Source organism: Caloenas nicobarica, chromosome 5 (genome assembly GCF_036013445.1).
Source record: "Caloenas nicobarica isolate bCalNic1 chromosome 5, bCalNic1.hap1, whole genome shotgun sequence".
NCBI classification, from domain to species: Eukaryota; Metazoa; Chordata; class Aves; order Columbiformes; family Columbidae; genus Caloenas; species Caloenas nicobarica.
The window spans coordinates 56590359-56607073 of NC_088249.1; the positions used below are offsets into that span (position 1 = coordinate 56590359).

Consider the following 16715-nt stretch of genomic DNA (forward strand, 5'->3'; position numbering starts at 1 on the left):
ATTGTTTCAGACTTGGGGTGAACAGGCAGAACACTGGAAACATAAATAGGGGCTCCCAGCTGGGAGGGGGATTGAGCTCGGATGAGACATACCATCTCAGTTGTGCTTTCAGCAGATGTTTAAGAAATGGGAGCTTTAAGTTACTTCTTTGTGAGTTGTTGTTATTATTCTTCTTCCAAGTTTCTCTACTGTTATCTTTATTTATCTGTTGTCTTCTTGACAGTGTACAGAAATCAAAATACTGAAAGGTCACTGGTAGATTCAAATACATTTTTGAAAGTGAGCAAATAGCCACAGGGATTTATTCACCCAGTTTCAAGTAGAAAAATATATATATGCAACTTACTGGGGAAAAAACTTCTCAAACCTAACTGCATATAACTAACCAAGGCAACCTCACAGTCCTGTCATTCAAAACTTTACTGTTGTTTCCTCCTTGCTGGTAGCATCACTTTCTGTGTTGAAAAATGGCAGCCCCTTCTGTGCAAAGATCAAGGACTACAAATTTTCACATTCTGGGCACTACAAGAACCATAAAGAAAATTTATTGAATGAATCTCACTTCACTAGCATGACTTTCCTAAACTTGTATAATGTGTGAAATCATTTATTGCTTTGAGACCTGTTAAAGAGGCAGCCACAAAAGCCCATTGAATCTCATTGTTTGAAGCCTAAACCTCAACACCATTTCTTTCTAAGCTATTTTTTGGGTACATACAGAAATCAAACCCTTGTAAAATCTTTTTAATTTCCTGCTCTCGTTCTTTGGGCCCACAGACTGGACCTGTAAGATATTTCACTTCTTTTTTTTCCACATTACCGGTAAACTGCTTCGGTTTCAGCCATGATGCCCATAAACAAAATTCATGTCAGACAAGGCAAAGGTTCCAAGACAGACAGTTATTAGCTCAAAGCCAGAGTGTTTCATTTTAGACTTCATCCCCATTTAAACTATGAAAACCTCAGTAAGTATTGAATTTAAATCCACTGTCACTTTCTCTGGGCCTTTGTCAAAGGACTCATTATTAGCTTCTATTTTACAGTACCTTCTAGATCCCCACGCCGAGAGGGGCCATGCTCCATCAAGCAGAGCTGCATACGCACACAGAGCAAGAAGCAGTCTCCGTCCTGGAGCATTTAGGATCTCAGACAGACCAGACAAAAGATAAGAAAGTGGAGTTACGTTTCCTGCATGTGTCACACAGCAGGTCACAGGGTTCAGAAGAAGAGCTCAGGATTCAAGCGTCTTAATCCAGGGCCTTATCTACCACATCAGATTTTGTCATACTCTTTTTAAACAAAACAAAGTATATGTGTATAATAAAGGGCACATGTGGATATAACGAAGTAAATGAATATAAACCTTTTTGTACGAAAGGTTCTGTCTCTTCTTACAGGAGCAACCACAAAACTGCATAAGCCTCTTGGTTCCACTTGAATCCTGTCCTTTCTCACAGGACCTGCTGATGGCCCCTAACCTGATGTCTTTCTCTCAAAACAGAAGCAACAGTTCACCAGAGAACAGTTTTTGCAGAAGAGCTCGATGTTTGGATATGTGTTTGCCGAAAGAGATCTTCGTCATTTCAGGTTCGTGTTGGTCCTGGTGCTCTATATCTGTGTGCCAAAAGGGAGAGCAGCAGTGTTTTGCTGGTGAGCAGGACTCTGTTATCCTCTGCTCTAAGGCCCATAGGACCAGGCAGCTATCGGGAGAAAGGTAATTGCATGGGCAAGCCTGAGCTGTTAGCTTCCAGTCAGGTTTGCAATGTGTATAAAATCCTGGTTGTCTGATGAAGTACTAGGTTATCATGAACCCTCAGCATCAGCAGCATGACTCTTTTCCAAGTCAAGCTGCCTTATGCCTGTCAAAGTAGGTTTAATTGTTGCTTCTTTTCTCTGAACAGTACCCAGAAGCATTACATGACATTGGCTAGGCCAGCTGTCCCAGAGAAACGCTCCAGGAACAGCTGCTTTCTGTCCCAGCCTTCACGGCTGAGGATGTCTCCTGCAGCAAACCATCGCACAGTCCTGTGCCGGGAATCCACAGATCGAGGCTCCAGGTACTTCACCAAATCAGGACAACATTACAAAGGAGCGATTTGGAACTGCAAAGCAGAGCAACAGCTGGCTGCAGCACAGCACAGCTCTCATCTTCCCTGTACCATTTCTGTGACTTTCCGCGCAAACCAGTGTGCCATTTGAAGGAACACAGACCTGAGTCTTTCTGAGTGACAGGCAGATTTGTGGGTGACACTAATTCTGCTCAATGAACATTAAAATAGAAACAGGCAGAATGATGTAATTAAGCATACTGTAGAAAAAGAGTCTGAAGAAATACCCAGCAGTATTTTGAAAAGCCATTTGCCCCAATATTCATGGGGTGACTCAAATATCTACTGAAGTACTGCAGAAATCCTGGACTAGCTAAACAATTCTCAGCAGGAGTTTAGTGAAACTAAGGCACCCCGAGTGGTCCTTCAAACTAAGAGTTACTGACAAGGGAAGGGTTGAAATAAAATGTTCCTGTTGTTCTAGACAACAAAACAGACTGTTAAGGAAGTACTTTATAACCTGAGAAGGGTCTGCAGCTTTAAGAAATTGTCCCCTAAAGGTTGTAAAGCTTTTACTATGCAAAGTATTTTTGCTATTATATACACTGGCGGCCACTAAGTGCAGCTATTATTCCTGGCGGTCATTCAGAGAAGGTCGAGGCTGATAAAGTGTTTAACAGAGTTTGTTTGGGTAGATCCATCTGTGTTTTTAACCACCCATACAGTCTTTGGTGTCCTTTTAAAAGACACTGGATGTTCCTCAGTCTAATGAACTATGGTATTTATTTTTATTTGCCATCTTTTATTATTTATTATGCCACAGCAAAGAACATCTTCTTTACAATGTCCACACTTTTCTATATGGATACGTAAGCATCTATTATAAAAAAGGGATGATTCTTTGCTGCGGGGCAGGAGTACAGGGCTCCCATTTCCTTGGTAAAGGCCATGTGGAGTTGTGACCTGTTGCTCTCAGTCCTTACACAATGGGGAGAGTTCATGCCTCAGAGGAGACAAGGAGGGGAGATTGCAATCAAAGGGTGGGGAACGAAGAGGTATGTTGAAAGGACGCAGCAAGGAGCCCAAGATGGAGCTGTGGGAAGGAAATGTTTTTAGGTCATGTCAGTACCAGGAAAAATATCCTAATGGGTTGGGATGGACCGGAACAGCATTCTTAACACTCCCACTGGATGGGTTTGGTAGTTCAGGATTTGGAACCCAGTGCCATTACAAACTCTTTGTACTGCATGGAGCAAACCAGGTGAAGTCTCAGCATCTCACTGGTTGCACTGCATGGCCACAAGGTGAAGCACCTCAGAGGTGATCTCTGTCTGCTACAGTTTGTAAATTTTCCCTTCCAAAACCTGAAATGAAATATTACTAGGAATATATTGCTTCAAAACCCTGTGCAAACGTCTGCTGACTGTGAAATGGGTAAGTATTGGTATTGCCATTTCACAGACAAGGAAGACAGAACAAGTGGCTTGTAGCAAGTGCTAGCAAATGTGCGCCCCACCCGATGCAAATAACTTCTATTGATATAAAAAGTATTCAAATCCTACAGTGAGGGGATCATCACATCTGACAACCATTCTGGACATTTCATAAAGCTTTTTGTATCTGGAGATAGTACTGACCTGAACAACATGTGGTTCAGCTCCCTTTGGCACTTACCTGAGCTTATCTGCTACAAAAATCACACGCCGCTCCAGCAGGAGAGAGGCAAAGATCCTGATGATCTGACGGACACTGAGGCACTTGAAAAGGCATTCAAAGTCCACGTGTTCCAGGCGTGAGTCCATCGGCCGCCGCAGCTCAATGACCTGAACACATCCAACAAACACCAGTCAGCATCACCAGCCAAGGCTCACAGCGCCGGGGTGCCCTGGCCCTCCAGCACCGCTCTGTGCTCTCCTGGTGAGGTGACACAGAGAACAACCCCCATCCTCTTTTGCAAACCGAGGCTGAGGCACAGCACTCCAGAGAAATGGTGTGTTACACAATTAACTATCAAGTCATTCTTCTTCCCAGAATACAAGTCTGCACATTAAATCTGCTGGCATTTCCAAGGGAAACATAATTCTGCCTTCTAAACACTCTGTCAGAGATGTAAAGCTTGGCCGAGTCAACAAATTGATGCAAGTAACAAACTGAGAACACTGGAACCAGAAGTTTACAGGATTAAAACAGCCATAACAATAAGGCAAATTTGGTCTAAACTTGACTAGCAACTCAAATCCACTTCTATATAGGAGCCAGGGACTGAACTTAGAGGCCAGGCAAAATTTAAATTTATTTCATTTTCACTCTTCCATGACACATAGTTCACTACATAATATTTAAAACCTTTATTTTTTTTGTCATAAATATATGTACGTATATATACTTAACTGGGGAGACAGGAAAAGGTCTTAGATGGTGACTTGTGACATCCCTTTTAAGTCTAATTTTCATACTTCATCCATGACCTCAGGCCCTCTCCTTCCTTTTCTCAAATGCCTTTTGCTTGATTCCTTTATTATATCTTCCTCTTACTTTGCAATTGACATGCTCAGATGTGGAACTTGAAGGCAGAGGACAGAAAAAAGAAGAGGGAAAAATAACATGAAGAAGAGAGTAACAGAGGAAGAAAAATGCGAAGTGCAAAGCAGCAAATGATGAACTACTGAGGAATTTGAGGAAACAGAAGGGAAAGGGGAAAAGTTGGCCAACTTGAAGCTATGTTGAAATCTCTGAAGACATATTAACAGGAACACATATACACCTCCTTCTATCCATATGTCCAAAAAATCACCGTCACTTTATTGCTTTAGATGACTTTTATGTTTTCATGCACATGACACCACATTCCATGAGCATAGTGTATTGGGTTTAAACTTGAGTAGCCCTTGAAAAATTCCTCACAAACACACTGTTTTAAGGATATGATCAGCAGCAAGATCACAGGATAATGGAAACAAAACCAGTTCATACCAGTTTAGTTGTAATATTGTGATTGGTAACACAGGACTGTAAAAAGAAAGTCACTGTTAGAACAGTATTTGTGCACAGATGTACTTTTTTAAAGTCTGAAATACAGAAACATTACGGTGCCAGAGTATGACATACCCATCACTCAGCTGTTGCCTCAAACAGCGGTAAGAATCAAATTGTGGAGTGATGATGCACCAAGAAATGCCGCCTGTCCCTTCCTCACATTCAGCAAAGGTGCCCAGTTCCACTCCTTTGCATTGGGATCACAAGCATATGTCGCGTTTATGTGCCAAATCACAAGGAGCTGGTTTTACTGCAAAACTTCCAATGGTAAAATCTTGCTGCGGGGTAGGATGCAATGCAAGTTACAGCAGCTTTTACAAATGCCATGGATGTTTTCTGTTGCCTGGCAAAGCCTTCTGCTTCAGTCTGCCCATCACAAAGAAATATACTGTCTGCTTCCCAATTAATTATCATCTTTGTTTAGGCCAGAGGAGCCACAATGGAAGGACAAGATTCTGTTCCTAATTAAGCCAGTGCATTCCATTTAAATAACGAGTTTGTACTAGCAAAACAGAGAGCAAAGCTCAGCCAGAAGAGAATGGTTTGTTTGTTTGGAATTATCTCAATGTTTTTCTCTGGGAGAGTTCAGAAGCTTGAGCGGAGGACAGAGAAGTTGCAGATCCATGATTCCCAGATATATTCACATCAAAAAAGCGTTATCAGATCGTATGGCTGTTATGCTAATCAGCCTTTTAATTTTCCTTTGTTTCTCCACAAGAAAATGCTTGTGACTTAAGCATGCCTTGCAAGTCATTTACACAAGGAACCCGTCACATTTCATACCAAATGACATTACAGGCCCACTCTGTCAAAGTCAGCAGCATTACACTTGGAGAAAATACGATTCAACGTAAAAATAGTAACAGCACTGTAAAACTAACCCTCAGGAGTGCAAAATAACCCTAGAGGGGATTTTTTTCCTGCTTTCGCTAACTGTGCCGGATTCTATTCCTATCCGCAGTAATGTATTTCCTCTATATGCTTGCCTATCTGAGTGGAGCTACTGTATACTTACATAAGAACATGGAGAGAGCAGAATTTGACACAGCAAATGGCAAGTAAGCCTCAAGTTACAAAAAACTTTTTAAGCAAGGCACCAATATTGCCATTTTCCAGTAAGGCCTATGTTGTATAATGCTAGGCTTCTACTTACTTGAGTCAGTAATAAAAGGAAATGAAATCTATTAAATATGCGCACACACACACAAACTATATGACATGCTTTTCCAAATATAGACTATTTCTTTAAGGGCCAGTTAAAGAGTATTTATTGCCAAAAAGAGCCATTTAAGTGCTGTTGGTCACTCCTCCTACCAAGGCCAAGAGCAGCAGTAATGAGGTTTGCAAAAAAAATCAGCTGCTGAACAGTTCAAGCACAGTCAGCATGAGAAACTCACACTTGCTTATTATCACTGTGATACAGCCCGGCAACACTGTCATTCTGTTAACTCACTACGCCAGGCACACTAGGACATGGTGGTGTTTGTGTTTTTTTCTTAAATGCAACATATTAATAAGTTTAAAATAACAAATGCATAACAATAAATTGGTTTATAATCATCAATGGGAACCAGGATCAGCAAATCAACCCTGGTGTAGCTCCCGCACTGCTCATTTTGAGGGTGTTCCACCTCTCATGCCTTGCAGTATCCCCACATCTCCTCCTGGTTTTCTTCTGCTGTTTGATACTGGAGAGGTGAGGGGGGAAGGCTTTGACTTTTAATGTTTGCATTTGCTTTTTACCTCATTTCCAGCTCCAGGCAGAAAGGTTTTGACTTTGATTGTCTTTCCAGGTGCAGGAAAAGGAGATTCCATCAGGCTTCTCATAAATGGATAAACCAAGGCAGCAGATATTCCCCTTCTCCTTTCAACCTCATCCAGGATCTGATCGATTAGTAAGACACAAGAGAGAAAAAGACAGAACATGTCAGCACCACATACACTTTTGAAGCATCTTTTGACCCACATCTGCCTAAACACATGGCAGATCTAAGTTTTATTCTCCTCTGCCATGCATTTCTTCACTACTGTTAAAGAGACGGGATTCGATCATACTCTAAAAATGATACGTTTTCCAGCTACAAAATGGAGCCTGTTTGTGAATGCAGTTAACACAGAGACAAGGAAAAAATAACAAATCTGGAAAGGAGAAAAAAGACTCAGCATGGCAAAAGGTATCTATATTGTTGGGATTTTGCCTGAACAACAGGGTGAGCTGAAGGAGAGAAAGATCAAGACAAATCCCATGACCACAGGCCAGTTCAGCATCACATCTCAGTGGTACATCTTGAGATTCGTATTAAAGAGAAACATGTTCTTCTCCCCTGGGCATCTCTTCAGTTTCAACTGAGAGGGCAGGAAAAAGCCAGACCAGCAAGAAAAGCAACCCTGCCCACGATACCAGCAGAAGTCCACCAGGAAAGGGCTCCCGGAGGAGTCCTGGCCGCGGCGGCAGCAGCCGCGTCGAGTCTGCGCTGAGCTGGAGCCCGCCGGGAGCAGCCGCATGCAGCGCGCCCGGCTGTTTACACTGAGTGCCTGCATTAGGGTCATTTTCTGTTTGACATGACACAGAGCAGGCAACCCACTTTTGAAATAAGCAGATGGAACTTCTTACAGACAGAGAGTACTATTATTTTCTTCTCTCTTTGGTCACACGGGCCAACATAAATTAGATCACAGCTAAGTTTTCCCACATTAGACAGACCATATAGATGATAAACCTAAAGAAGATGAGAAAGCAAGCTTCAAAGCAGTTAGTGGTTTGACCTGAAATGGTGATCTTTCAACCACTACTCAAGAGCAAAAGGCCATACAAGAGTTAGTGGGTCTGAGCCAGGCATTTTCCCTTGTTTCTCTTGGAAATGCTTTTCACTGAAACGGAATATTAAAAGATGCTTAAACACAAGCTGGTGACTTACAACAATCACTAGTGACACCAATGCCAGCAGACACATTCACTGGTGCATAGTTTCCCTTTTGTCCTTGCAACACAGTAAAGACCTAGCTAAAGCAGAGCCCACCTTATGTACATAGCTTGCATTCCAGTCTGTGGAAGCGGCAAATAACCGTAAACGAAGATATTAATTTCATTCTTGATGTAATTTGTAGCACAACAATTATTCCCACCAAACAAAACCAGCTGCCCAAATGGGAAGCAGCAGTGAACCCAGGCTATGTCCCAGGTCCCTTAGTGCTCCTGCACACCACCAGCACACGTGGTAACACACCCAACATCCAGCTCCTTTTCTGCAGTCACTGTTTGATGCTTCATGTTGCTGGAGTTGGGGGCCATGTCCCACCAAGCTTCACAACACAAATAAAAAGGAGCATTTAAACCGAATAAAAGTTGAACAGAGAGATCTCAGGAGAGAAAATGGTCAAAACAATCTGTTGAAATTATGACCAAATGAACTGGCTGGACGGAAGGACATCCGTGGTTCTCAAGTCTGTCTTAGCAGTAGATATTACAACAGTGCACATCTAAGACTTTGAGGAAGATGAAAATAATGCAGGCTATCAGAAACAGGATGATAAACATTTGAAAACAGAGGACGCCTTTTGCTTTTCTGATAAATAATATTCAAGGTTTAATATCTTGTAGTCTTTCTTCACTCCCATTTTTCTATAAAGACAACTGTTCCTTCTTTTGACTAATTCCGCAAAGTGCACCATCATGATCATTCTCCTCTCTTTCACTGGATTATCAATTAGGACAGCACAGGTTCTTCTTACTAGACTGAAAAAAGAATCTGTCTCGCTTTTCAAAAACCTCTGTCTCCATCCACACCACATCTGTCTTCAGAACCAAGAGGTTTTTGGCACCAGTGCTGTCAGGAGGTGAGCAGCCCTTTGTAGGACAACACCGCGGTGGCCATACTCCAGTGCGATGGGGTTTTTTTATGGCCCAGCCTCTCCAGGAGCCCATGTATTGAAAAAAGAGCCCAGGTGTGCTACAGCCCCACTCAGGGCTCAATGTGCAATTGGATGAGATCCTTCCTTCCTGCAAGAGCAGGAGCAGGAAGCCTGGGTGGCCAGAGCCTGCCTGCCACGGTGCCTGGGCACAGCCCCTGCTGAAGCCAGTGAAGTTGCACTCACCCATCAGCCTCCAGTTCACTTTGGCTGGACGATCTGGCACTTTTTTTCAGGTTACAGATTGAACTGGGAAAGCAGACTATTTGCAGTTTTGGTATGACCTGCCTTGTCTGCTGCACACTTTATACCTCAGCTGCTGTGATACTTGCTTGTAATGAGGATGCTTAGATTCTCTCTTTTTTTTTTTTTTTTTTTAAATCCCTCTCTGAAATGTTTTCCTTTGAAAATAAGTGCATTATCGAAATTTGATAAAAACAGAAAAGCAAACAAAAAGCCTCAGGACATCTGTCCATACCATGAGTCTGGTGAGCTGTGTTATCCTTCCAGAACAATGCATTCTGTTTCACACACAGATATCTGTGTTTAGATACATATTATGTCTAAGAGACACTGTTATAAAACCTTGATTTCAGAGCTTCATGAAAGACGTCACAGAATTGCAATTAACTACTGCAAGCCAATTGTTTTTCTTCACACAAGACTTGTGTTAAACAAAGTTTTATCTACAAAAGCTTGAAACCTGCTTTGAAGATAACATTCTGTATGATTATTAGATCATATGGACAATATAAATGCTTTGATTTTTATTAACTTCAGTGATTTACAGTTATTTTCAACTTTATTCCCATATAAATTAACAAGAAAAATCTGTGTAAGTTCTATGAGATTTCCCATACCTGAAGTGGAAATTGTTGGCAAGTTAAAATGACATTTCTATGAACACTGTATAGAAATTGGAGAAGTGAATGGCAGCCATTTGACATATTGTTCTCCACACATCACCAGCAAATCCTATACAATATTCTGAGCTGCTCCCTGGATTTTGGAGAACATGCTTTCAGAGGACCAGGAGGCCCTAAACTGGCAGCTAGAGAGATATTTCAAATGTTAATCACTCACAAATGTTTTTAATAGTTAATTTTAATAACCTTTTGTCTTACAGAAGACTAATGCTAGCAGCTCTAGAGCTGACTGGCAGTTAACTGTTTCTATGGCTATTCAACCCCTCAGTTTAGCTGCAACACCCTGGTTGTTGTCTCGAAACTCTTGCGTCAAGAAATGTATTACCTAGGTAAACCACACCAGCATACGATGCAACTTTGGATTCATTAATGTGGAGGCCAATTAAAAGATTATCCATGCTTTCCTAGCCTCCTAAGATAAAAAACCATGTCAATAGAGTTAAGCATGCATAACTCATATATCAAAAAATCTTTCTTCTTAACCTCATCGTTTCACAGGATATTGGAGTAAAAGTGGCACTGGCCCATCATTCAAACTGTGGATGCCAAGAATTACAGCTCAGCACAGAGTGGCTTTAGAAAACAATGGAAAAAACTTCAGTCAGCCAGATCATACAGACACCCAGATGTTTTTTGAATCAAGTTCTGCCTCAGTCACAGAAGTAATAAGACATTCTTTGATGAACCAAATAATAGGAGTAGAATGTTCAAAACAGCAACTATAAAATATAGTTATCTCCCATCAAAGGAAGAAATTCTTCTTGTCTGGTTCATCACTGCGGATGTCTCTCAGTAAACAATCAAATTAAAAAGCAATATTGACAAAAAAGTCATCTTACCTTGGAAAATAAATCAAAGCACCCCAGCCGGCTGATGACACAATAAACTTCAGGTAGGCGTGGGCCTTTTCCACTTGGCTAATAACAGTAAAAAGGAGATTGAGATGACATATTAATTTGGAGTCATAAGGAAATACACTTCTCTCTCTGATCATGCAGCCATCATGTGATATCTTTCACTATCCATTTCTCCATCAAAACAGCCACTCGTGGAAAAGCATCATATTTCTTCTATTAGACAGGAAACTAAAAAGCATAAATAGTGCTTATCCAGTTGGAAATCACAGCGCATTGGAGCGGTATTCCAATATTGCTCCAGCCTGCAGCCATAAAAGCACATTTAACTACGACTGCAGCTCACACCTGTGCTATCAGTGTCCTCTGCTCCGGCTGCAGCACGAGGAGCAGGGCCACCCCGGGGCCATGTGCTGGGAGATGAGAACTGCAATGCTAAGGGAGGTTGTGATGGCTTTAGCTCCCCACTCACTCCAGGATGTTCAAAGAGAGCTCATCTCACAGAAAGCAAGCTTATAGACCTAAACAAAGGCAAGCTGCGTGAGCTAAATCGTTAATTTCCTCACATTAATGCATGATAAATATTGAATTCTTAAATAACTTAAACAGTGTCAAGTATGAACCAATGATGCACACCCCATCCACCCCCCCAAAAAAAACCCTATAAATACTGTCCTCTATAACCATCCTATTGAAGACATTTCCTAGAAAAGCAAATGGTTTGAATTGGCATGACTGACATCCAGCATACTGGACCCTGCAACCCCACCTGTACCACTGCAGGGAAGCCCTATGAAAGAAGGGTACAACCACTTGCTGGATTCAGCTTATTTACTAGAAAACAATCAGAATTAGGCCGATGCTGAGCACTTTAGAAAAACCATCCTCACTGGCAAGGTCCTCAGAGCAGAAAGCTGGTCTGCTTGTGTCCTCCATGTGTACAATGAGCACAGATGGCAGCGACATCCACGCACAGCAGCTTCCCACTGTATTTTTAATAAGCTGCAATGCAGCATTCCAGCTTTGTGTGGTTGCAACCAATTTTCACCAGATCAGCAGGCACGTACTTCCCAGGGGCTGTTATTTTAACGAGGCAGTTTGCTGACTTCAGATGGAGTCACACAGAGTCCCAAGATACAATGCAGGGAAGTCCTGGCACTGCCTCGTCCAGGAGCTACGTCCATCAAGGCACAGAAAGGCTGAGGGTCCACAGCAAGGCCCAGCACCCCGGCAGCAAAAAGCTGCAAGCGGAGTCTGAGACAACAGGCAAGGCTGCCTACAACATCTCTGCATCTCATGGAGTCAGCTGTGCTTGTGCAGCATGGAGTGAAAAGTGGCTGTGAAAGAATCACTTAGCGTCACTTAGCCTCTTTGTGCAGCTGTACATTATTGATATGCAGCAGTGACAGAATTGTCCCCATTAATAAGGACTCCGTGATAAAGGAGCTCAGTCACTGTTTCCATCAGCTTCTGCCCACTTGTACATTTAGCCAAAGTGGCTGATCATCTCCTCTGTATCCGCATGGAAGGCCAGTACATTTTTATCTTTGTCTCACCATTAGGCTCTGCTAATACAGTGATTAAATTCCCCACTGTGTGTTTGACATTTACATGCCACACAGATATCAATCAAGAGAAAATGAGGGGTAACTGTGCTTTTTAAATCTGAATATTGCAATCTAGACTTGGACAGTCAGCAGGTGCCTGCCTGTTATAATAAAGATCACAAAAAAATACCAAAGCTAAGTGAACACAGATGAGTCTATTTCTGGATCCAAACCTGCTCACTACACGTCACATCTCTGAAGAAGCAGAGCCCTTTTTTGTCCATATTAGGTATAAAACCCTTTCTAAAGGCACTGAGTGATTATATCAAGCATGTGGGATTTTGGTTAAAATCATTGTGTCAAATCTGCAGGAATGCCGAAGCCATGCCAGGAGCCTTGGAGAGCTCCCAACCAAGAGCTGTCTCACCGAGTGCCAGTAAAAACATCGCATTCCTGGGTCATCTATAAGACCAGAAACAATAACTGTTCAGCGCTTACTCAAAGATTCTCCTTTATGAAATGTCATTGCTTTCAAATGTCTTAAAGGCTACATGTATCTGAGAGCTGGGATTCTTCCCTCCTCACACTCATCATATAGTACATCCTTTTCTGTTATTTCAGAGACTTTTTCTTGCAAAAAGCACAGTCTCCCAGATGCACACAAATCATCTGTAAGAGGCAAGAGGCAACAGCCTCAGGCAGAGCCATACTGAGGGGCAGGACTTCTCAAATTTCTGACACTGGCAACTCTTCACGTAACCTGTCCTCTCAGCCATTAGTTTATATCTCAAAGACGGATCTAAAACACCTGCTCATTGTGCTTTAGTTTGCTTCTTTCCCAGAAAAACATCATATAGGACATGACACTCCTCCCTTCTCTGCCTGGACTCATCTCTCCTCACTAGGGGAGACTTGTGCACTGGGTCTGGCTAACAGTACTGGTTTAACCTCCTCTCTTCCCAGAAGAGAATGCTTCCAAGTTGCAGACAAGGTGACTACAAAGCCTTGGAGTTGTATCCTCCAAGGGCCACTCTTCCACACAATGAACAGGTCCAGTTCAGGGAAGCTGTGTGGTAAAGTAGCACAGCTGAGAGGCATCTGAGTGACTGCCGTAGTGCACTGCACTCCTGCTGGAAGAAAAGCGATGGAGAGGATGATGTTTTGGTTTTGTTTTGTTTTCATTTTGTTTTCATGGATCCCAGGATATTTTCAGCCTTAGTTCAGTATCACAAATGAAAATGCTAAGGAGTTTTGTTGATAACAAGACGGTTTCCCAAGAGGATGAATATAAACTGACAAGAACTTGGCTACGAGGTGGAGAAGCGGAGATCTGCATCAGGGCTGGTCGGCAAGTGGCTCAAGACAGTCTTTTTTAGAGCGAGTTTAATCTGAAGTTTACTGACTAAAGCCCACTCCAAAACCTGCTTTGGCAGGACAAACAGGAGGCTTTTGCTCCAAAAAATAAGCCTGCCATTTTTCTCTTTCAAATCGTACCTCCCTGCCCATGTTCAGCCTTCACAGATCTCCTCCCAGCCTGGCACAGCAGTAAGAGTCTCTCACACACTGCACACACCTGCTTTCTAAGCAAGGCAGGCCATCCCTGCAGTGTGTGTCCTCATCAGCCATTCAGACACAAAACTCAGTGGTTTGGGTTTTTTAAGATACTGGGGGAGGCTGTGGGGTGTCAGGGAAGCTCCTGGTTTCACAGCCCCAGAAATAACTGGGGAATGCTTGTCCCAGCTTGTTGACATCAGAGGAACCAAAGCAGTGCGGACCAAACACAACATTTTTCCTCCTGCCCTTCTCCTCCCAGCTTCTCGCATCGACCTGAAGATACACTGTGGAGAGGAAAGGCAGCAACAACAGACTGCCAAACAGCAAGAGAGAGGAACATGCACCATAGTCCCACCTGCCATCTCAAAGATGAAAAGCTTTTCCAGTGAGGTTTTTTCAGTTTCACAAACATTAGTCTGCAGCCCACAAAAGTTGCTTTCACAGTGTAATGAACTCCCCTCTCCTGCCCCAGCAAATGTAGGACGAACTAGTCCCACCTAATGACTGTTTTTCATGTTTTAACGTACACACTTCATGTTCAGGCATCTGCTCCTCCACTGACTCATCTTACCTGGGAAAAGTACTGGAAGAGCATTTTTTATGTGAGATGGAAGAGAGAGGTAGGATAGGGTGAAACAGACCCTGCAAGTTTTCATCTTATTTCTGCAAGTACAAAGTCACCAGCCAAGAAAATCCTGACATTGCCAGGCTTTCTGCTCTGAGAACTGTGCCTTCTCAGATGTCTGCCTTATATGATAGAAATGTGTTTCTCCTACTGTTCCCATGGACCAGCTGCCAGCTGTGGCAACAAACTGCAGAACATTGTTTTGAGGATGCAGTATCTTATACTCCAGTATTGCTCCAGCAGCTAGAACTAGCACCTCTCAGCAACCACAGCAACTCCCATGGCAAAAAAAGCCAAGATGCTTGTGTAGATCCCATAAAAGAGCAGTTTACATGCCATGACTGTCCCTGGGGACAGTGGCTGGCACAGCTGTGGATCCCAGCCATAAGGCCACTGACAGCCCAGGCTGCTGAGGAGCTGCATGGGTTCCAAGCATCTCCCAAAGGGTAGAGGCCTGGTGTCCCTCTGGCTGTCTACACCCTTTTTCTGGGCTGCAGAGACTTTTCATGGACTCCCAATAAGGAAAGTTTTGCAGATTTTCCTGTACTGGTGGGTCTTGCAGCTGAGGCTCTGTCATCAGAAATCCGCTGAGAAGGTCCCTGATTTCACCACTGTGATCCTTGTGTATCCACTGTGTTCTTACTGGGCACAAGCCTATGGGGTTGCACTGACAGAGAAGAGCTAAGACTTTGGTCACACCCTTTAGAAAGCAATTTTTTAACATACTAAACCAAGGCAATTAGTAAAATGAAATTATACACCGAACCAAATAAAAAATTTGCATTTTGCAAGGTACAGACAGATTCATGTTACAACAGCTTCAACCCTGTTCCTTCCCCACCATGTTCTCCTGCTGTTCCTGTGCTTCTGCTCTCCCTTCCGCCCCCACCCAGGCTGCTGCACTGCAGCACCGGGGCCATTGGAATGTCCACTGGAGATGGCCATGACCAGCCAGGTGAGACTGAACCATCAGCAGGAACTGCTCCAATCATCTCTGCTGCCAACATGCACATATGGCAGAGCCACAGTCCAAGAACAGCTCTGGAAAGGAGCCTAGCAAGCTGATGGATTAATTAGCATGGAAAAGAAAGTTAAATTAATCTGATTATTAAAGAAAAATGTCTTATTGCAGGAAAATGGCATAGTAGTGAGAGTCAAAATCTCTACTATGTATCAGCCCATTTCCTTCTATATGGAGATGCATACTTCTCATGTCAAGTCACTAGGAAAACTGTTACACAATTGCCTTGGAGGTATCAAGATGTAGCTGGAAAACTTTGTGCTATCTATGCAAGTGGAGATTGTTTGCTGTGGTACAATAGGTTACATTCCATTCTAATCCTGTTCCAAAATGAAACAAAATAATATAGAGACATTTAAAGGGGATACTGTACAGGATTTGTAGTACAAACAGGACGTAATTGTCACTGTATCCCTTGAGGTAGTTTTGGCAGGGTTTTAGCAGACACTCCCCAAAAAAATGGGTCTGGAAGAATCTGAAATCTGAAGGCAGAAAACAAAAAGTGGAGCAGTTTGTTTGTATCAAAACATGCCAAAGGAGAACAAGGCTGACAAAAAGTAATTGTTTCATAAACAAAGGAATGGTAACACCAGCCTCTGCAGAAGACACAGATCGTCCTCCTCACCATCCTCGCAGGATCGGGCTGGTTGGCCTGTCCAGCCATGGAGCTGCTGCCGAGGACTGGCAAATGCTCCAGAAGGTGTGAGACACCTCTTGCTGGGTGTTAGAAGAGCATCCCTCGCCAGGACAGCTGGGGAATATTTTCTAAGGAATTAGCCTCACAGCAGTTGGCTTGTCTTGAAGCAGAGCAGTTTATAATGATTTTTGGGTTTTCTTATGGTTCTATATTACACACTACGGCCCCACCTTTCTCTTAGGTAACATTTGCCAGAGATTGCATGTAATTCCCAAATTATGGTTATTGCATTTGACAGAACTTGTCGGTCAGGAATGGGACTAATCGGAGGAGATGCTGTGCACTCCTGGACATCAGAACCACTCTAACTTAAGTTTTCAGAAACTGCTCGGGAAACTGTACACCCAAATACAAAAATCTGCTTTAGAGCCCAAGCCTCTGGCACGTAAACAGCGCCTGCAGAATTTACCTGCTCCTTGTTGTCTGTACAAGCTTGTATTTGCATGTATGAAATAAGAAAGTATGCATGTGTCTGTAAATAGAATAAATACACACGGA

General features: G+C 42.9%; 1 protein-coding gene across 2 annotated transcripts in view; it reads right to left on the minus strand.

Annotated features, from left to right (window-relative positions):
• DENND2B (DENN domain containing 2B) overlaps positions 1-16715 on the minus strand; it is a 176855-nt gene that overhangs the window by 23369 nt on the left and 136771 nt on the right. For both annotated transcript variants that reach the window (XM_065635154.1, XM_065635155.1), the window contains 3 exons: positions 10759-10836; positions 6828-6968; positions 3723-3871 (listed from right to left, as the gene is read on the minus strand). In XM_065635154.1, coding sequence (XP_065491226.1) covers positions 3723-3871; positions 6828-6968; positions 10759-10836 — 368 coding nt within the window. The remainder of the gene's footprint in view (positions 1-3722; positions 3872-6827; positions 6969-10758; positions 10837-16715) is intronic.